This window comes from Geotrypetes seraphini, chromosome 7, assembly GCF_902459505.1.
Source record: "Geotrypetes seraphini chromosome 7, aGeoSer1.1, whole genome shotgun sequence".
Lineage (NCBI taxonomy): Eukaryota > Metazoa > Chordata > Amphibia > Gymnophiona > Dermophiidae > Geotrypetes > Geotrypetes seraphini.
Window position 1 is genome coordinate 45,921,058 of NC_047090.1, and position 21,629 is coordinate 45,942,686.

General features: G+C 45.0%; 1 protein-coding gene across 7 annotated transcripts in view; it reads right to left on the reverse strand.

Moving 5' to 3' along the window:
* Positions 1 to 21,629, reverse strand: part of CACNA2D4 (calcium voltage-gated channel auxiliary subunit alpha2delta 4) — a 577,533-nt gene that overhangs the window by 125,605 nt on the left and 430,299 nt on the right. For all 7 annotated transcript variants that reach the window (XM_033951433.1, XM_033951432.1, XM_033951431.1 and 4 more), the window contains one exon: positions 6,957 to 7,018. In XM_033951433.1, the coding sequence (XP_033807324.1) occupies positions 6,957 to 7,018 (62 nt within the window). The remainder of the gene's footprint in view (positions 1 to 6,956; positions 7,019 to 21,629) is intronic.

The following is a 21,629-nucleotide window of genomic DNA, read 5'->3' on the forward strand; positions in this document are numbered from 1 at the left end:
TAATATTGCGATTCATCCAAGGGTATACATAACCCTTGGTGAAATCTGCTTCGTCTCGTCGAAATTTTTTTATTTTCATTTGACGTTGCTCTTTTTGATATTTATCTAGTTGGTTTAAATGTTCTTGATAGCTTATTATGAATTCTTCATCTGGAAGTTGTTGTTTAATTAATTATAATTTTGTGCCTAATTCCTTCTGTTGCTGTTCAATTACTGGCACCAATGTTAAGTAAACTAAAATAATGACCATGTTTTGAATTTGATTTTGATTTAGATTTAGATTTTCAGTGTCCCTCCCCGACGAAGAATACGAAACTCGAGTCGGGGGGACGGGGATTGATGACTACATAAATTATCACCATTGGATTTTAAGTATCACTTTATTTGTTTTCAACACAGTCACCATTGAGATTTAACCAGCTTAAGTTTAACAACAAACACCTCTCCATTCAGATAAGTACTATTATTGAATCTGAATAAGTTTAAATTCTATCAGGGAGGGTCGGGGACAGGTGATTGCGATGATGGTCCCCTTGTTAAACTCAATACAGTGACTACACTATTTATTGGGTTAAAGGTCTGAGCACATCACCAAAAAAATCTTTTATACAAAAGTATGAAAGGATAAGAATGTATAGTTATAATATCTGTGAAATATAGTAGGATACTAATTTTAGTTATTCACAGAGTAATATTGTATATTTCCCAATTATTGTTCAGCTTGTCCTTCCAGTTATGCCATTTAGGACCAAGTCCCAAGGTGGCAGTTCCTCTTGTCGGTTCTCCCACCATTTGTTCTAGGAAGCAGTCCCCTATCATTTCCAGGAACTTGGATTCCCTGCCGCAGTTTGAGGTGCCTAGGTTCCAGTTTATCCCGGGAAAGTTGAAGTCTCCCATGATCGTTACATTTCCTGCTCTACCTGTATCCCTCAATGTGATTTGCAAGGAGGTGTGCATCCAACTTGCGCTTGAAACCCAGAATGGTAGTCTCCATCACAACCTCCTCTGGGAGGGCATTCCAAGCGTCCACCACTCGCTGTGCGAAACAGAACTTCCTGACATTTGTCCTGAGCCTGCTGCCCCTCAGCTTCAGTCCATGACCTCTTGTCTGTGTCACATTTGACAATGTGAATAACGATGTTTCTTGCTCTATTTTGTTGAATCCTTTTAGTATTTTAAAAGTCTCTATCATATCCCCTCGCAGTCTCCTCTTTTTGAGGGTGAACAGTCCCAGTTTTCCGAGGCGTTCTTTGTAGCTCAAATTTTCCATACCTTTTACTAGCTTCGTGGCTCGCCTCTGCACCCTTTCCATCAGGATTATATCCTTTTTTAGATATGGAGACCAGTGTTGGACACAGTATTCCAAGTGTGGTCTGACCATTGCTCTGTAAAGCGGCATTATAATGGCCGCCGATCTACTCGTGATCCCCTTCTTTATCATGCCCAACATTCTGTTTGCTTTCTTTGCCGCTGCTGCGCATTGAGCCGACGGCTTCAGGTTCCTGTCTATCAGAACCCCCAGGTCCCTTTCTTGTTCGCTTTTGCCCAATGTTACACCTAACATTTTATATTCATGTTCCTTATTTTTCCTACCCAGATGCATCACCTTACATTTGTCTATGTTAAAACATCATCTGCCACTTTTCCGCCCATTCCTCCAGCTTGTTTAGATCCTTCTGGAGATCCTCGCTGTCCTTTTGTGACCCAACTGCCCGACATAGTTTTGTGTCATCTGCAAACTTGATTATATTACTTGTTGTTTCCTCTTTCAGGTCATTTATGAAGATATTGAATAAGATGGGCCCAAGAACCGAGCCCTGGAGCATGCCGCTAGTCACCTTCTCCCAGTCCGAGAATTTCCCATTTATGCTTACCTTCTGCAATCTGTTCTCTAGCCATTTGCCTATCCATCCGAGTACATCCCCTTCTATTACGTGATTTAGTAGCTTCCTCATAAGCCTTGCGTGCAGGACCTTGTCGAACGCTTTCTGGAAGTCCAAGTAAATTATATCCACCAGGTCTCCGCTGTCAATTAGTTTGTTCACCTTCTCAAAAACTTGAAGTAAATTGGTCAAACATGACTTCCCCTTCCTGAAGTCGTGTTGACTAGCTCTCATCAGGTTGTGATTTTCCAGATGTTGCACTATGCTATCCTTGATTAGTGCTTCAACCATCTTCCCAGGAACCGACGTAAGACTCACAGGTTTATAGTTGCCTGGTTCTCCTCTCGATCCTTTTTTGAAGATTGGGATGACATTCGCTATCTTCCAGTCATCTGGTATTTGCCCGGTTCTAATTGACATGTTAGTTAGGGTTTGTAATAGTTCTCCAATTTCTACCTTAAGCTCCTTTAATACTCTCGGGTGAATTCCATCCGGTCCTGGGGATTTTTCACTTTTTAGTTTGTCAATCTGATAGTATATCATGTCCAAATCCACATTCACTGAGGTGAGGCTATCCTCTATGTCTCCCTTGAATACCCTCCCTGTTTCTGGCATTGTTGTAGTGTCCTCATTAGTAAAGACAGAGGTAAAAAATGAATTTAGCCTATCTGCAATCTGTTTGTATTCTTTAATGCATCCTTTCCTTCCTTGGTCATCGAGAGGGCCTACTACCTCTATTGCTGTTTTTTTCCCTTTTATATATCTAAAAAAGGGCTTGAAGTTTTTGGCTTCTTGCGCTATCTTTTCCTCATAGGCCGTTTTGGTGTCTCTTACCGCCTTGTGACACTTCTTCTGGTCGACCTTGTGACTGTTCCAGGCCTCCGTTGTTCGTTTGCATTTCCATTTTTTGAACGAGTCCCTCTTATCCCTTACCGTATCCTTCACCCCTTTAGTTAGCCAAGCTGGTTCTCCTTTGTTCTTGTTTCGCTTTCCTTTGGATATCTGCAGAATGTAAAGATTCTGCGCTTCGGTGATGGTATTTTTTAGTAGGGACCATGCTTGATCGACCGTTTTGATTCCGGCTGTCCTTTTCATGAGCCATTTTTTAACCATGACTCTCATGCTGTCATAATTCCCTTTTTTGAAGTTAAAGGTTGTGGTTTGGGTCTTGGTTCTTTTCCCCTTCCCGATGCCAATTTTAAAATTGATCATGTTGTGATCGCTCGTCCCCATGGGGACCGTGACTTCCACGTCTGATGTTCTCCCAGTTAAGCCATTGAGGACTAAGTCCAAGGTTGCGGATCCCCTTGTTGGTTCTCCCACAATTTGTTCTAGGAAGCAGTCCCCTATTGTTTCCAGGAACTTCGTTTCCCTACCGCAGTTCGAGGTTCCTAGGTTCCAGTTTATCCCTGGAAAGTTGAAGTCTCCCATGATCGTTACATTACCTGTTCTACATTCATGGTTGATTTCCTTTATTATTATCTTATCTTAGTTCAGTCTTTTCGCATAATATCATCGGGAAGGGACCTTATCTCAAGAAATATTATGTGGATGTAAATTCGTATGTGGATGTATGTGGATGTATGATCGTATGTAAACTCATGGAAACACTAATTAAACGTAAGTTGGACACTATCTTGGATGAGGGGAATCTTAGGGATCCTAGTCAACATGGATTCACTAAGGGTAGGTCGTGTCAATCCAACCTCATCAGCTTCTTTGATTGGGTAACAGGAAAGTTGGACTCAGGAGAGTCTCTGGACATAGTATATTTGGATTTCAGCAAAGCTTTTGACAGCGTCCCACACCGCAGGTTACTAAACAAGATGAAATCAATGGGGTTGGGTGAGACGATAACTGCATGGGTCAATGATTGACTGAGTGGTAGACTTCAGAGGGTGATGGTCAACGGTACCCTCTCTGAAACATCTGAGGTGACCAGCGGAGTGACACAGGGCTCGGTCCTGGGTCCTCTCCTTTTTAATATATTCATAAGGGACTTGCCACGAGGGCTACAGGGTAAAGTGACATTATTCGCCGACGACGCAAAACTGTGCAACATAGTAAGTGATAGCGTTTTACATGATAGTATGACACAGGACCTTTGTACGTTGGAAAACTGGTCCACGACATGGCAGCTAGGCTTCAATGCTACGAAGTGTAAGGTCATGCACCTCGGTAGCAGAAATCCGTGCAGAACTTACACCTTAAATGGAGTAACATTAGCTAGAACCTCAGTAGAAAGAGATTTGGGAGTAGTCATCAGTACAGACATGAAGGCTGCCAAGCAGGTAGAGAAGGCCACATCCAAGGCAAGGCAAATGATGGGATGTATCAATAGAAGTTTCGTCAGTCGGAAACCAGGAGTCATAATGCCGCTGTACAAAACCATGGTGAGACCTCATCTGGAATACTGTGTGCAATTCTGGAGGCCACATTACCGTAAGGACGTGCTTAGAGTCGAGTCGGTTCAGCGGATGGCCACTAGGACGATCTTGGGATTCAAGGGTCTCTCATACGAAGAGAGACTGAGCAGACTGCGGCTCTACACTCTTGAGGAGCGCAGGGAGAGGGGGGACATAATTGAGACATTTAAATACATCACAGGACGTGTCGAGGTGGAAGATGACATCCTCTTCCCCAGGGGACCCTCGACCACAAGAGGGCATCCGCTTAAACTCAAAGGGGGGAAATTTAGGAGTGACACCAGGAAGTATTTTTTCACGGAAAGGGTGGTAGATCACTGGAATAAGCTTCCGGTGCAGGTAGTCAAGGCCACAGACATGCTTGACTTTAAGAGCAAATGGGACATGTACGTGGGATCCCTACGTAAGACGATTCACTAGCATCTAGACTTATTGGGGTGGGTCAGTAGTGTGGGCAGACTTGATGGGCTATGGCCCTTTTCTGCCGTCATCTTTCTATGTTTCTATGTTTCTATGATTGGGATGGTACGGATAAGTTTGAAAAGGGGGAACTTTTCTTGAAACAGCCGGAGGGTGAAACATGTCGAACAGACAGGTCCCTTCCCAATGATATTATGCGAAAAGACTGAACTAAGATAAGTCAATTAAGCTAAAGATAAGTTTTTAACTTATATAAGGATTAAGTTATTAAAATACAGCACGAAGCACTTTAAAAGGTTATGAATTAAAAAACATGAAGAAAAGAGCATAATGGGGCTAGTGAGGAAGCCATGGCTGAAAGTTTAATCGGTGACCATAGAAACGTTTGGTAACCAATGGCATGTCTGAAGCCCTAAAAGAGTCTAATTAAGAAGAAAAAGGACAAAAAGGACATTGAAATTTATAGTGGAAATATTTATTAATGTCTTACTTCTGACTGCGGGATATACCAATCAAGTATTGGCATGCACATCTTTAGGTGCCAGAATCCATGTGTAAAGTTTACACATGGATCAGAGAAGACGGCCCGGCCATGGGAGGAGCATGGGCAGATTAAGGGACTTCTGGAATTTGCGCACAGGCTTACTGAATAAGGGAAATAATAATAATAATAAATTTTCTTATATCTCGGCCAACCAGAAGATCCGGGCGGTTCGCAGCAAGAGAACTGAGACATACCAGCGAAGATACAAAATACAGTAGGATTCAGTGGAATACAATATAGTCCAATACAATACAATGTAAAATCATCGCTTAAATTTACCAAACAAATAGGTTTTCATCGATTTTCTGAACTCATCGTAAGATTGGGATTGGGCGATTAGAGAACACATCCAAGAGTTCATTTTCCTCGCTTGAAAAACCAGAGTTTTGTCTAGAAAACTTTTAGGTTTTCAGAGCGGGGTACATAAACATGCCCGAGTTTCTTGTGTTCTAATTTGATATGAATAATTTTAGTTGGATGGATAAGTATGATGGTAGTAGCCCGAAGAGTGCTTTATAACAAATGCACCTAATTTACCTCCCCCCTTTTACCAAAACCGCAAAAGTGTTTTTTAACGCAGGCCGGCGCGCTGATGCTCTGCGCTGCTCCTGATACTCATAGAGTTCCTATGAGCATCGGAAACAGTGCGGAGCAGTCAGCATGCCGACCTGTGCTAAAAACTGTTTCCGTGGTTTTGTAAAGGTGGGTGGGTTAGGTATGAAAATTTACACCAGGTTTTAGTTGGAAACAATGTTCATACAGAAAGATAATAATTAACTTCACCATCATATCTAAAAAACTAATTGAAAAAATACACACAAAATGTCACCAAATATTTGCAGTGTGCTTATAAAAAGCCAGGAAATATCTGTACAATAAAGTCTGAAGTGACAATACCAGAGCAGTTTATAATCATTGTAATGAAAAAGTGTCCATTAATGTCCCAAATATGTCCCAAAGAAAAAAAATGCATATTCCTTTTGTATAAATAAGCAATTGGACATGGGTTGTATCCGTAGAAGCTTCGTCAGCCATAAGCCCGAGGTCATAATGCCGTTGTACAGATCCATGGTGAGATCCCATCCGAAATATTGTGTACAATTCTGGAGGCCACATTATCAAAAAGACGTGCTGAGAGTTGAGTCGGTTCAGCGAATGGCCATCAGGATGGTCTCAGGACTCAAGGATCTCCCGTATGAGGAACGGTTGGGTAAGTTGCAGCTATACTCACTCGAGGAACGCAGAGAGAGGAGAGACATGATAGAGACGTTCAAATATGTCACGAGCCGTATTGAGGTGGAAGAAGATATCTTTTTTCTTAAAGGACCCACGGCAACAAGAGGGCATCCATTGAAAATCAGGGGAGGGAAATTTCATGGCGACACCAGAAAATATTTCTTCACCGAAAGGGTGGTTGATCGCTGGAATAATCTTCTATTACAGGTAATTGAGGCCAGCAGCGTGCCAGATTTTAAGAAAAGATGGGATTGGCATGTAGGATCTCTTCATTGAGGAAGTTAGGAGGTGGGTCATTAGTGTGAGCAGACTAGATGGGCCTTGGCCCTTTTCTGCCGTCATTTTCTATGTTTCTATGTTTCTATCTTCCTAAATTTTAGATAATAAAAGAAAGTAAAATCCTTCCTCTTTCATAGGGGACCTGCGTAGAGTCAAAATGGCTCTTACCTGCTGCCGTGCTGTCCAGAATTTGTGCCGCAGTAGTTCCATTTTAACTTGCACACCTACAGCTGAGAGGAAACAAAAGGGTTACAAGACAGAAAGAGAAAAACTTATCTACATGGAATAACTGAAGGGATTTGCCTCCTACTGGAAAGATAAACAGCGAGTCTACATATCAAGAAGTCAAATAATTTGTTGCCTTAGGCCCCGATGCTTAGAACCTAACACTACCATTAGATAGGTTTACCAGACGTTCAGGAAAACCCGGACATATCCGCTTTTTTAAAAGTCTGTCTGGATGCCTGGAGGGATTTCCAAAGCCCAGCAGTTTGTCCAGGTTTTGGAAGTCCCTAAACTTGGGGCTGCATCTGGATGTGTGATGTCACACGCACTCATGCATGTACATGATGTCATTATATTGACATTAACGCAGGCCCAGAGGCCCACCAGCATGGCCCCGAGGTTGGGGAGGTTCGTGTGGGGGCTGGGCTGGGGGCACAATGGGGCAGAGTTGGAGACGGAATGGGGCAGGGCCAGGTGTCCTCCTTCTTTAAAGAGGAAATTTGGCAACCCTACCATTAGAGTCAATTAGTGTTAGACCAGCACCGGTGCTAAGTGGCACTGAATGATCAGAGGGCTTTATTTAGTACAGGAAACAACATGCGCACCAAAGATAGGATTACCAGATATTTGGTTGAAAAAAAGGATACGTGACCCCGTCCCTGCCTCATTCTGCTCCAGCCCATCCCATCCATAGCCCTGCCTCATTCTGCCCCCCAATTCCAGCCCTACACAAATCTTGTCTCTTAGGGGCTGTGTCTGGAGGGCATTTGTGCATGCATAGATGTGATGTTGCCTGCATGCGCTCATGCATGTGACATCATTGCGCCACATCCATGCATGTGCAGATGCCCTCCAGACACGGTCCCGATCTCAACGCTTTTCAAAACCCGAGTAAAGCGCCGGGTTTTGAAAAGCCTTCCGGATGCCTGGACAGTCCTCTAAAAAGAAAACATGCCCGGGTAAATCCAGACATCTGGTAATTCTAACCAAAGATAGTCACAAATTGTACTGTATTTACTGTAAATGTAGTCAAATTAAAGTCATTGAGGTTGTTTGTTATGCCCTCCCAAAGCTCAGAGAACAGTGCACAAAGAAACCCTGCTCTTAGTGCTGGAGTGGAAACTTACTGACAGTTCAGAGCTGGTCTTGGGGGAAGGTTTGAAGAGAGGGTGTCTTATATTAATTTTGGGTCCAAAAAAACACTAGGACTTATTTTCGGCGGATGTTTTATTTTTTTTCATGTACAATGATCATCTCTCCCTCTCCTCCACATCGAGAAAGGGAAGCGTATCAAAACCTTAACCACAACTTTAAAAAAGGAAGATATGACTGCATGAGAGCCATGGTAAAAAAGCGGCTCAGGAAAAGGATGAATAAAATCAGAACGGTTGATCAGGCATGGTCCCTACTAAAAACTACTAGCACAAAAGCACAAAACCTTTACATTCCACAGATAACCAAAGGATGGGAAAATAAAGGCAAAAGTGAACTGGCATGGCTTACTAGAGAGGTGAGGGAAGCCATAAAGGGAAAGAAGGACTCCTTTAAAGAATGGAAATGCACGAAAACAACCGAAGCTCGGAACAAACACAAGGAGGAGCAGAAGAAATGTCACAAGGCGGTGAGGGATGCCAAAAAGGATTACGAGGAGAAAATAGCACAAGAGGCCAAGAACTTCAAGCCCTTCTTTAGATACGTAAAAGGAAAAAACCCCGCAAAAGAGGCGGTGGGACCGTTGGATGACCCGGGAAGAAAAGGGTACATCAAGGAAGACAAACAAATTGCTGACAAACTAAATTTCTTTTTTTGCGTCTGTCTTTACGAAGGAGGACACCACAACAATACCAGAAGTAGTGAAAGTGTTCAAAGGAGTAATAGAGGACAGCCTCACCACAGTAGAGGTAGACTTGGATCAGATATACTACCAGATTGACAAACTTAAAGGTGACAAATCCCCTGGACCTGATGGAATTCACCCAAGAGTCTTAAAAGAACTGAAGGTTGAAATCGGAGAGCTATTGCAAAAACTTGCCAACCTGTCAATTAGAACTGGTCAGATACTGGATGATTGGAAGATAGCGAATGTCATGCCAATTTTCAAAAAAGGATCAAGAGGAGAACCGGGCAACTACAGACCGGTAAGTCTCACGTCTGTCCCTGGAAAGATGGTTGAAGCACTGATTAAAGATAGCATAGTCCAGCACTTGGACACACACGACCTGATGGGAGCCTGTCAACACGGCTACAGGGAAGGGAAATCATGTTTGACGAATTTACTTCAATTTTTTGAAACCGTGAACAAACATATTTGATAATGGAGAACCGGTGGACATAATATACTTGGACTTCCAAAAAGTGTTCGACAAAGTTCCACATGAAAGTCTTCTCAGGAAACTACAAAGCCATGGAATAGCGGGAGATATACTAAGATGGATAGGCAAATGGCTAGAGAATAGAAAGCAGAGAGTGGGTATAAATGGGAAATTCTCGGACTGAGAGAAAGTGACTAGTGGTGTGCCCCAGAGCTCGGTACTTGGGCCCATCTTATTTAATATTTTCATAAATGACCTAGAAGAAGGAACATCCAGTGGGATCATCAAATTTGCTGACGACACAAAGCTATGTCGGGCAATCAGATTGCAGAAGGATAGCGAGGTACTCCAGAGTGACTTGTGTCAGTTAGAGTAATGGGCGGAGAAATGGCAGATGAAGTTTAATGTGGAAAAGTGCAAAGTAATACATTTAGGCAGTAAGAACAAGGAATACGAATATAGAATGTCAGGTGCAACTCTGGGTAAGAGCGAACAAGAAAGGGACCTGGGTGTACTGATAGATAGGACCCTGAAACCGTCGGCACAATGCGCGGCAGCGGCAAAGAAAGCAAATAGAATGTTAGGCATGATAAAGAAATCATGAGCAGATCGGAGAAAGTTATAATGCCGCTTTATAGGGCAATTGTCAGACCACACTTGGAATACTGTGTCCAACATCGGTCTCCCAGCCTAAAGAAGGATATAAAAATGCTGGAGAGGGTGCAGAGACGAGCAATGAAGCTAATAAATGGTATGGAGAACTTGGAATATGAGGAACGACTCAAGAAACTGGGACTGCTCTCCCTTGAGAAGAGGAGACTGTGAGGGGACATGATTGAGACTTTCAAAATACTGAAAGGCATCGACAAAATAGGGCAGGAAAATAAATTATTTACATTGTCCAACGTGACACGGACAAGAGGACATGGACTGAAGCTAAGGGGGGACAAGTCCAGGACAAATGTCAGGAAGTTCTGCTTCACGCAGCGAGTAGTGGACACCTGAAATGCTCTCCCAGAGGAGGTTATTACGGAATCCACCGTTCTAGGATTTAAAAGCAAACTAGATGCACATCTCCTTACGAGAGGCATAGAGGGATATGGGTGACTAAAACTACATCAGGTGTACACCTGACTGGGCCTCCGCGTGTGCGGATCGCCAGACTCGATGGACCATGGGTCTGATCCGGAGATGGCAGTTCTTATGTTTTTAAGAATTTATCAACACATCCACAATAATAAAAATAAATAAATGAATAAAACAAATATAATTTTTTTTCTACCTTTGTTGTCTGGTTTCTGCTTTCCTCATCTTCTCATAATTCTCTTCCTTACATCCACTGTCTGTCCTCTCTCTGCCTTTTCCATATGGCATCTGCTCTCTTTCTATGCCTCTTCCAGAAACTGTCTGCTTCACCCTTCCATCTCTCCCTCCCCCTTGGTCTGGTATCCATCTACTTCTCATTTCCCCAATGGTGTGGCATCTGTCTTCTTCCCTTCCATCTCTCCCTCCCTTCACCAGATTTTAGCATTTCTCTCTCTCTTCCTTTCTTCCCCTCAGATCTGGTATCTATCTCCTTTCCTCCTCCCAGGTCTGGTATCTATATCTTCCCGCTTCCTCCATGCTCTGGCATTTATCTCTCTCCTCTCCTCCTTTTCTTCCCTGGTCTTCCTTCTCAATTTATTGTCTGCCTCTGTCTAAATTCTTTCTTAATATTCAGTCCTCAATTTCCCTCTTTCATTGTGTCTACCTATAGCTTGCCAGCTCTTTCCCTCACCTCTTTCAGTATCTAACTCAATACTTTTCCCCCAATCCAGCATATGCTTTTTTTCTTTCTCCTCCCCACTTCCTTCCAGCATCTGTTCCCCTCGCTCATCCTCCCTTTCATTTAATTTGTCTATCCCCCCTCCCCCACACTTCCATTCAGCATCTGTGCCCCTCTCTCACCCCACTTCCATTAAGCATCTGTCCCCCTCTCACACACCCCACTTCCATTCAGCATCTGCTCTCCCCTCTCAACTGAGATCCATCTGCCCTCTTCTCTCTCTCCCCACGTCCATCATCTGCCCCCTTCTTTCTTTCTCTCCACTTCTATCATCTGCCCCTTCTCTCTCTCTCTCTCTCCCTTCTCCCCACTTCCATCATTTGTCCCCTTCTCTCTCTCTCCCTTCTCCCTACTTCCATCATCTACCCCCTTCTCTCTCTCTCCCTCCACCCCAGGACCATCTCCTTCCCTTCCTCTCACCTTCGTTGGTCACCTTGCTTTCTAATGTTGTTTTTTTTTTTTTTTTTCAAATGGCGATGGGCCCCAGCAACGATGGCAAGTAATTTTGGCAACCGTTATCTTGCGAGCAGTGCTGCTTGGCCAAAGCTTCCCCTCTGATGCAGCTTCCTGTTTTTGCCTGGGCAGTTCGTGTCAGAGGGGAAGCTTTGGCCGAGCAGCACTGCTTGCAAGATAATGTTTGCCAAACTTACTTGACATCGATGCCGGGGCCCGTTGCCATGTGATAAAAATAAATATAAAGCAAGGTGAGGGGAAGGGAGACCCACAGGGCAACTACTCTGTTTGCCCTCATTCAGCGGGCCCCCCCCTGACAATTTCAGGCCCTAGGCACGTGCCTACTGGGCCTACTCCTTAATCCGGTCCTGCATACAAATTAAAATGGCAGCAGTAATTTGCAGCTCAGTGCTAAATGTCAACTTTCCTTTCAGTGCCTGAGTGGTGATTGGCTCAGGCACTGACAGGAAAGTTAAAATTAAATTTTTAAAAATGCCACAGCATGGCTCCTCGATCCCACCACATCCAATAATACCCCTGGTGTCTAGCAGTACCCACCCTGATCTGGCACCTCCTCTCCCCCTCCCAATATATAAAAAAAGGATTCTTGGGTGGTCTAATTCCCACCCATCCACACAAATCCCTGGTAGTCTAGGGTCTTCTCTCTCCCCATCCTATAAAAAAAATCCAGATAGCTTAGTAGTCCCTACACCATGACCCCTTAAAGGTCCCCAACTCTGTACTGGAAGGAGGCAGGAGTGATGCTTACTCACTCCTGCCCCTGGCACTGCCATCTGCAAAATGGCTGCACCCTGGCCCATGTGATGCATCCTGGGATGTATTGGGCAGGGCCTGCCTACCATATAAAGGAGAAAGAGGATGGAGGAAACTGAGGAATGATTGGAAGAGAGACGTGATGGACAGTTAGGAGGGAGGGGGATGGAGGGTTTGTAGCAGTCTCTCCTTCTTCCTCATTATTTTTTTCTTTTTCCTCTTCTTCCCCTTTCTTCCACCTCTATTAAATGTGGGGTTGGGGCCGGGTTGTGATCTCTTCTCCAGAGGGTTCATCGGCTTGATGGTCAACTGTGGAAATTAACTAGCATAGCGGCTGTTAAATGCCTGAACCTTGTGGGAAATGCAATCAGAATGGCATCATTGTCTCACCATTTTGGGAAAGCTGTGCAGATGGCACCAGCCTGGTCATTTCAAGGACAGAAACATGAAAGTCAGCTGTGTTTGAAAAATTCACTCAACAGGAATCCTCTAGACACTAAGGATGCCAGGAAAAAGATGTTCCTGGAGAGGCCTTAGAGTATGGGGTTTTATGAGAGGGAGTGGCTGTGGTGTAGCTGTATACCAGGGGTCTCAAAGTTCCTCCTTGAGGGCCGCAATCCAGTCGGGTTTTCAGGATTTCTCCAATGAATATGCATGAGATCTATGTGCATGCACTGCTTTCAATGCATATTCATTGGGAAAATCCTGAAAACCCGACTGGATTGCGGCCCTCAAGGAGGGACTTTGAGACCCCTGATGTAAACCTACTGCACAAAAATGGTGAGCTACTTGAATCAGCAGATAGCCTTTCCACAATATTTGCTAGATAGTAGCATGCGTGGAGGTTCTCCAGATGCGTCCCAAAGCACAGGGAAGGAGACACGAGGTTTGTGTGAGGATGGAGCTGGGGGCGGAACAGGGTGTGGCCAGGTGTCCTCTTTTTTTTTAAAGGGGAAATCTGGTAACCCTACTCAGGACAGAAAAAATAAGTGGCTGAGGGGAAGAGTCACATGCTTGAAGGCCAAGGCAATTTTCAATAGATAAAAGAGAATGCATTGGAAATAACCTTGAGGATATGAAGTTTGAAAGATTGGCTGGTGGGGATTGATTTTATTGACAAAGTGCCATGGCCTCACATGAGAATATATTTGGCTGCTCTACTTTGGCTCATTAGAACCCAAAGTGGTTCCAACTTATACATGAATGAAGACCATCACTTTATAGATTACATGCACACATTTTAACACTGCTGTTTTTGGCATGCCCCCATTAAAGTGAATGTCCTTTATAGAATTGTCCTTTTAGGTTTTCAGATAATCCATTCCAACTCCCTAGCGAGAATGGAAGTAGGGCCATGCAATATACAGATTTATATATTTTACACTATGTTTCCATATATTAAGCATATTATAATATGCGTTGGATAAGGTCTCAGAAAGATGTGTGGTACTAAGTAACCAACACTATATTATGTAATGTAATGTAATTTATTTCTTATATACCGCTAAACTCCGTTAGGATTCTAAGCGGTTTACAGAAAAATAGACAATAGGGTGCATTAAAATTATAAGTAAAATAGGTACTTAGAAATTCCCTTACTGTCCCGAAGGCTCATATGCCTCTGCAATCAGTCTCCCAAGTTTATCCTGCTGACTCCACAGCCAGCTGGACTTGAGGATATCCACAATGAATATGCATGGCACAAATCTGCATGCTTTGCCTTCACTGCATATTCATTGTGAATATGCATGACTGACTGTTGAGTCCCCAGGAATGATTTGGGAAGCCTTATCTTATGGTGGTTTTCTAGTGACATACTGTATACTACATAAGAAAATCCTTAAGGAAATATTACTGATGTTCCTTGTAGATTTTCAGTAACACCCTTGGCCCCAAAATCCCATGGCTCCTTCAGCAATTCCAAACTTGATACAAAACCCCAAAAGATTTAAACTTCATTTTTTGGCTCCCCAGGCTGAAAGGTTCAAAAGTGGCAGTTTTGTTTGCAGGACTCTCCCTCATAACCTGCTCCTGCCGCTTTCAAAGGAATGGCTGCCACTTGGAAGGACCGAGGTGGTTTCCTTTTTGGCATTCTTCCTCACTCTCCCCTCCCCCCCCCTTTTTTTTTTCTTTTCCCTGTATGCACTCCAAGTATTGCATTGATCAACAGCAAAAGCAGCTCTTTACTATTCCTTTGAGGCACGCTGACACTAATTAAAATCCTTCAGGTTCCTTCCTTTGGAAATTTGGGCGTTTCAGAGTGGATTCTGCCCGCCTGCTTGATTTCTCTTTGGAGCGTGTGCTGCTGTCATCACAGATGCATCCCCAGCTGTCACTTGCTAGTGCGATCTCTCTTCCCATTTTCTGACTCCTTCTCCTGGTTTATTATTTGCAGTCACTGCTCCCTAATCTCGCATCTTCTGGTCGCTTCACCCCCATATTACCAGTTGCTTCCAGGAATCCTGCAGGGGAGCTCATGCCCATTAGATATCAACGACAAAGGGAGGGAGGGGAGACCTGTCCAGCTACCAGCAATTTAAACTGGATTGTTCTGCAGATCGGTGGAGGGATTGATAGAAGAGGACCCTGCACATTCTACAGTGGGTCCCTCCCCCCTGGGAGAACAGTAAGTAGAGAATGTGAGTGCCTCTATGGCTGATACTGGGGTTTGATCAGCTTCTGTATCTTTCTAATGGCAGAGTACTTATTCCTACAGGGAGAAAGGTAGTACCAGTCTTACTAGCAAACTGGGAGGGGGGTGATAACAGACAAAAATGCATCTTTTCCTAGTGGGCACTCATGCTGCTAGAGAGCGAGTGATGCTGTATGAGCATCCAAACCTGCATAGAAGTATTAGAGGGCACAAAGAGCGATAGCTCTGCCACCAGTGTTGGTTTAACAGAACAAGATTCTAGAGCTGTTTCCATCCTGAATACTCTCCCCCCCCCCCCCATCTCCTGCCCATCATGCTGTAAATACAAATAGGAATCCTAAAGCAAAGCTGGGGGGTCTAACAGCATCTAGAGAAATGTAGGCATGACAGAATAAGGATAGGGCTGTCCTTAGAGGGAATGAATTGCTGTAACGGCATAGTAGGGGCTACAAACCCCATAATAAACATCCTGTCCGCTGCTGAGCAGCTCAAAGTTATTTCACACTCCTCTGCATCGGTGGGCTTGGACTTACAATGGCATACAAAACTGCAGAGGCAGAGAGACAGACAGACAGAGAGACAGACAGACAGACAGAGACAGATAGAGAGAGGCCCCCCCCCCCATCTCAAAAAAATCGAGGTTCTGAATTAAATTCATCTTGGGCCTCAAACTTCTCCAATGTCAGTCCTGAATATGAAAAGTATATGGCACAGACCTTGTTATCTATCGTTTTTAGGAGGCGACAACAGTGGCACTTTTTGAGAATCTCTTTTCATAGGAAACAAATCAAATGAGAGCAAGACATGAGTAGCCTCGTAACACTACTACAGCTTTAGAACTTTATAGGACTGCCTAAAAGCCTGAATCTATCCTGAGTGAGGCCTCAAAAATCTTTCCAGTAAATAACCTAAAATGATTCTTGATGTTTGAAGCAAAGGCAAAGCACCAGTAAGCAGTCTCACGGTTAAAATTCTTGTCTGTGCATCACTACTGCCATGTACAATATTATAATACAGGGATCACGTGAGTAATGGCTGGGTTCCCCACTGTGTTTGTTTCTCAAGGCAGGAAACTAAGCTAACACGGAGGAATATTAGGGTCCCATTTTAAAAAAAATCTTCTGCAATGCAAGTCTGGGTGAGGCACACGTACACACATAGCCAAGACCTGTATCCATGCTATGAGTAAATGCATTACCCTGAAAACAAGCTAGGTTAGAGGCATGAAGTGGGCCAAATACTCAAGGGGTTAACTTCAGCCCTCCCACCCTGATTTACCAGTGAACGAATGAAAAAGGCTCTGAACAGAACAAAATCAATTACAAATAAAGAACAATATGGGGCCAGCTTCATAGCTGTGCTGCAAGCTGCCATGCAAAGGTTCCTGATTTGATTTCATGGTACTGAAGTAAATGTTGGTAGATAAAGATTAGCATGGTCCATTAGTTTGTGCAGTAAAGTGGCGTTCCACGCAGGTTACCTCCTCCTTTGTTTTGAGGGTTGTATGTGCCGCTCCACGCGGGTCACCCCCTCCTTTGTTTTGAGGGTTGCATGTGCCGCTCCACGCGGGTCACCCCTCCTTTGTTTTGAGGGTTGTATCTGCCCCTCCGAGGTTACCCCCTCCTTTGTTTTGAGGGTTGTATGTGCTGCTCCACGCGGGTCACACCCTCCTTTGTTTTGAGGGTTGTATGTACCGCTCCACGCGGGTCACCCCCCTCCTTTGTTTTGAGGGTTGTATGTACCGCTCCACGCGGGTCACCCCCTCCTTTGTTTTGAGGGCTGTATGTACCGCTCCACGCGGGTCACCCCCTCCTTTGTTTTGAGGGTTGTATGTACCGCTCCACACGGGTCACCTCCTCCTTTGTTTTTTTAGGGTTGTATCTGCTCCTCCGAGGTTACCCCCTCCTTTGTTTTGAGGGTTGTATGTGCCGTTCCTCGGGGGTCACCCTCTCCTTTGTTTTGAGGGTTGTATGTGCCATTCCACGGGGGTCACCCTCTCCTTTGTTTTGAGGGTTGTATCTGCCCCTCCGAGGTTACCCCTCCTTTGTTTTGAGCGTTGTATGTGCCGCTCCATGCGGGACACCCCCTCCTTTGTTTTGAGGGTTGCATGTGCCGCTCCACGCGGGTCACCCCCTCCTTTGTTTTGAGGGTTGTATATGCCACTCCACACGGGTCACCCCCTCCTTTGTTTTGAGGGTTTCATGTACCGCTCCACACGGGTCACCCCCTCCTTTGTTTTGAGGGTTTTATCTGCCCCTCCAAGGTTACCCCCTCCTTTGTTTTGAGCGTTGTATGTGCCGCTCCATGCGGGACACCCCCTCCTTTGTTTTGAGGGTTTCATGTACCGCTCCACGTGGGTCACCCCCTCCTTTGTTTTGAGGGTTGTATCTGCCCCTCCAAGGTTAACTCCTCCTTTGTTTTGAGCGTTGTATGTGCCGCTCCATGCGGGTCACCCCCTCTTTTGTTTTGAGGGTTGTATCTGCCCCTCCGAGGTTACCCCCTCCTTTGTTTTGAGCGTTGTATGTGCCGCTCCAAGGTTACCCCCTCCTTTGTTTTGAGCGTTGTATGTGCCGCTCCAAGGTTACCCCCTCCTTTGTTTTGAGCGTTGTATGTGCCGCTCCAAGGTTACCCTCTCCTTTGCTTTTAGAACTGTACCTGCCGCTCCGAGCAGATTACCTTCTCCTCAAGGGTGGGAGATTTCATGGTGACATCAGGAAATACTTCTTCACCGAAAGAGTGGTTGATCGATGGAATGGTCTTCCATGTCAGGTAGTTGAGGCCATTAAGGCACTCGACTTCAAGGGACGATGGGATAAACATGTAGGTTCGCTCCGGGGAAATGCTTAAGAGGGTTCTTGTTGAGGAAGGGTTCTTCGAGTGGGCAGATATAGAAACATAGAAGATGACGGCAGAAAAGGGCCATAGCCCAACAAGTCTGCCCACTCTAATGACATACCCCCCTTGATTTTACCTCCCTAGAGAACCCACATGTGTATCCCATTTCCTTTTAAAATCTGGCACGCTGCTGGCCTCAATCACCTGAAGCGGTAGTTGATTCTAATGATCAACCACCCTTTCGGTGAAGAAATACTTCCTGGTGTCGCCATGAAATTTCTCACCCCTGATTTTCAGCGGATGCCCTCTTGTGGCCGAGGGCCCTTTAAGAAAGAAGATATCGTCTTGCACCTCGATACGGCCCGTGATATATTTAAATGTTTCAATCATGCCTCCTCTCTCTACATAATCCTCGAGCGAGTATAGCTGCAATTTATTCAGCCTTTCCTCATATGGGAGATCTTTGAGTCCCGAGACCATACTGGTGGCCATTCGTTGTACCGACTCAACTCTCAGCACATCTTTTTGGTAATGTGGTCTCCAGAATTGTACACAATATTCCAGATGAGGTCTCACCATGGATCTGTACAATGGCATTATGACTTCGGGCTTCCGGCTGACAAAACTTCTACAGATACAACCCATCATTTGTTTTGCCTTCGATGAAGCCTTCTCCACTTGATTGGCAGTTTTCATGTCTTCGCTAATGATCATCCCCAAATTACATTCTGCCTTAGTCCTAGCCAAGGTTTCACCATTTAGTGTGTAAGTTCTGCACGGATTTCTGCTGCCAAGGTGCTTGACTTTACATTTTTTAGCATTGAAGCTTAGCTGCCAAGTCGATGACCACTGTTCCAATAGAAGTAGGTCCTGCGTCATACTGTTGGGCAAATGGTCCTTTTCTACCATCATACTCTATGTTTATAGGTTTGTTTTTAAGGTCGTGCAGGATGTTTTTAAGTCTGTGCAGGATGAGCCCTCCTTTGTTTTTAGGATTGTACCTATCACTGTCCCCCTCCTTTACAAAGCCACGCTAGCGTTTTTAGCGCCAGCCGTGGTGGTAACAGCTCTGACGCTCATAGGAATTCTATGAGCGTTGGAGCTGTTACCACGGCGGCCGGCACTAAAAACCTGTGCAGGTTACCCTCCCCCATGTTTTTTGAAGTGCAAAAATCATATATGTTTTCCTTTAAATGAATATTATAGTAATCTTCATATTTTTCTAACGCGGTGATGTTGGTTAAAAAAAAAAAAAAAGCCTTCAGTGTGAGAGCCAATGTCATTTCTGGACAAAGTGGATGGCACAATGTGTGGAGGGGAGGGGAGTTTTCCTCCAGTGATAAATCTATCATGAGGGTAACCCTTCTGATATAGGCCAAGATTCACTAACCTGCCTGAATCGGAACAATTCGTTTCAGATTCGGGCAGGTCTGACTGATTCACAAATTAGTCTTATTCAAATGGGGTGATCGGAGGAACATCCCCATTTGCGAGCAGGGATCGCAAATGTGCGATCCCCGCTCATGCGCAGCCCCTGACAGTAGTGACAAGAGAAGCAGCCTCCTGTCACTGCTGTCAGGGCTTGTAATTTTTTTTTTTTTTCTTTTTTTTAATCAGGCAGATATTTTGCATGTTTTACACACGCAAAATATCTGCTTGGTTAAAAAAAATAACCCCCCCCCCCCAAGAACTGCTTCCTCCCTCTCCCAACCCCTACAAAATGCCCCCCCCCAACACAGCCCCGCCGATGCCCCACAAAAGGCAGAAGGGATGCAACTCCCTCCTGCCATGTAAAACCCCCATCCTGATCTGGCTGGCTGGCCGGCCCACCTCCCTTCTTCCCTACCTGTAGCTCCACCTAGGATGGCAGGCTGGACAAATGAACGATGAACGCATGATTGGCTGAGGCGCCCCAGGCCCAGGGTGCCTCACCCAATCAGGGCCTTAGGCCCCTCCTCGCGCATCAGATGATGCATTGGGGCGTGGCCTAAGGCCACACTCATCGGTGGTTTTAACCCCTTGGTTAAAACCACGGGCTCGCAATGCGGGGAAGGGCAGGAGAGATTCAGGGTGGCAGGCAGGAAAAATCCAGAGACGAGCAGGGTGACGATTCAGGGCACAGCAGGCAGGAAAGATCTGGGAAGAACATTGGGGCGGCAGGCAGGAGAGATTCGGGGTAGCAGAGAGTAGGGCCGACAGAGAGGGGGGGGGGCTGGGGATGAGGAGAGGGAAGGTGAACCAAGGAGATGCTGAGAAAATAGGATGCCTAGTGCAGAACCGTGTTAACCTTCCTTCCCCCCTAAAAAAGAAAATTCATTTCTGGCAACGCCACCAATAAGGAAACATTTCTCTTTTCATTTGCATTTCCTGTTCAAATATCAGCAGAAATAAACTGGTCTGACTCTTCCACAGAGTAAAGATCTATTCCAATTAACTTTTGACCATTAACAGAAACAAAATAAATGAGATTTTTCATTTACTTGGAAAACAGATGCATATTAATACCTCCTACCTACAACCAGAAGTTGAAAAATATTTTATTTTGCAGTGCTTAAAAGAAATCAATCTCACAGTAGTGTATAGTATAATTGCTAATGTGTTAAGAAGGGATCACCCATCACTTGTTTGTAGATCTCTGTTTCTGCATATGTAAGTGAACTAAATTTGTAACCTGTCTTCTTTATTGAGGGGCCATTTTACCAAGCATGCGTACTGCCACTTAAAATCCGCAGCTGTGGAATGCTCAGGCATCAAAAGATACAATATTTATGTATGGAATTTTTTCTCAAATCAGTGATGATACAGGCGGCTTAGGGCAGTGGTCCCCAACCCTGTCCTGGAGGACCACCAGGCCAATTGGGTTTTCAGGCCAGCCCTAATGAATATGCATGAGAGAGATTTGCATATAATAGAAGTGACAGGCATGCAAATCCGCTCCATGCATATTCATTAGGGCTATCCTGAAAACCCGATTGGCCTGGTGGTCCTCCAGGACAGGGTTGGGAACCACTGGCCTAGGGTACTTGTGTAGTCCCGGCCGCCTGTGTATGAGGTTTGTTTTTCTCCGTCTTGTTACTATATTTTTTGTCTGTTGTATCTTTTGATGTGAATGAATGAAATCCTTCTGTTAAACCTAAATTACAGTACATTTTTGAACAAATAATTTTTTCAGATAATTACGACTGTATCCCTATATACATATTAGTCTAGTCACAACACCAGTATTCTCAGGCCCCATGCACTAACTTTGGGCTTCGAACATACTAACCACGTGTTTGGGGATGGAGAATAGGCATACCCCACGCTAATTGGTTACCTCTGGGCATTGGTGTGCGCTGTCTAACTACTGCAGGATTAGCACGAGAGTCCTTACCACCTACATGATAGGTGGCAGTAAGTAAGGGCTCTAGCAGTGGCATAGTAAGGCGGTGGGGAGGAGCGGTCCACCCCGGGTGCTGTCTCGGGGTGGGGGGGGGGCGCCAACCCCCGTCTTCCTCTATGCCCCCCGCTCCTTCCTGACCCCACTCGCCGCGCATGTGTGCCCCTTCCCTCGTACTTCTTTCAATTTTCCCGGTGCGAGCAGCATCACAAGCTAGCTGCCCATGTCAGTGTTGGCTCTCTCTCTGATGTCACATCTGGGTCCCGTGTCTAGGAAGAGGGAGAGCCGACACCAACTCGGGCAGCAAGTTCGTGATGCTGCTTGCGCCGGGAAAATTAAAGAAATATGGGGGAAGGGGCATGCGTGTGCGGAAGGGGGGCTCAGG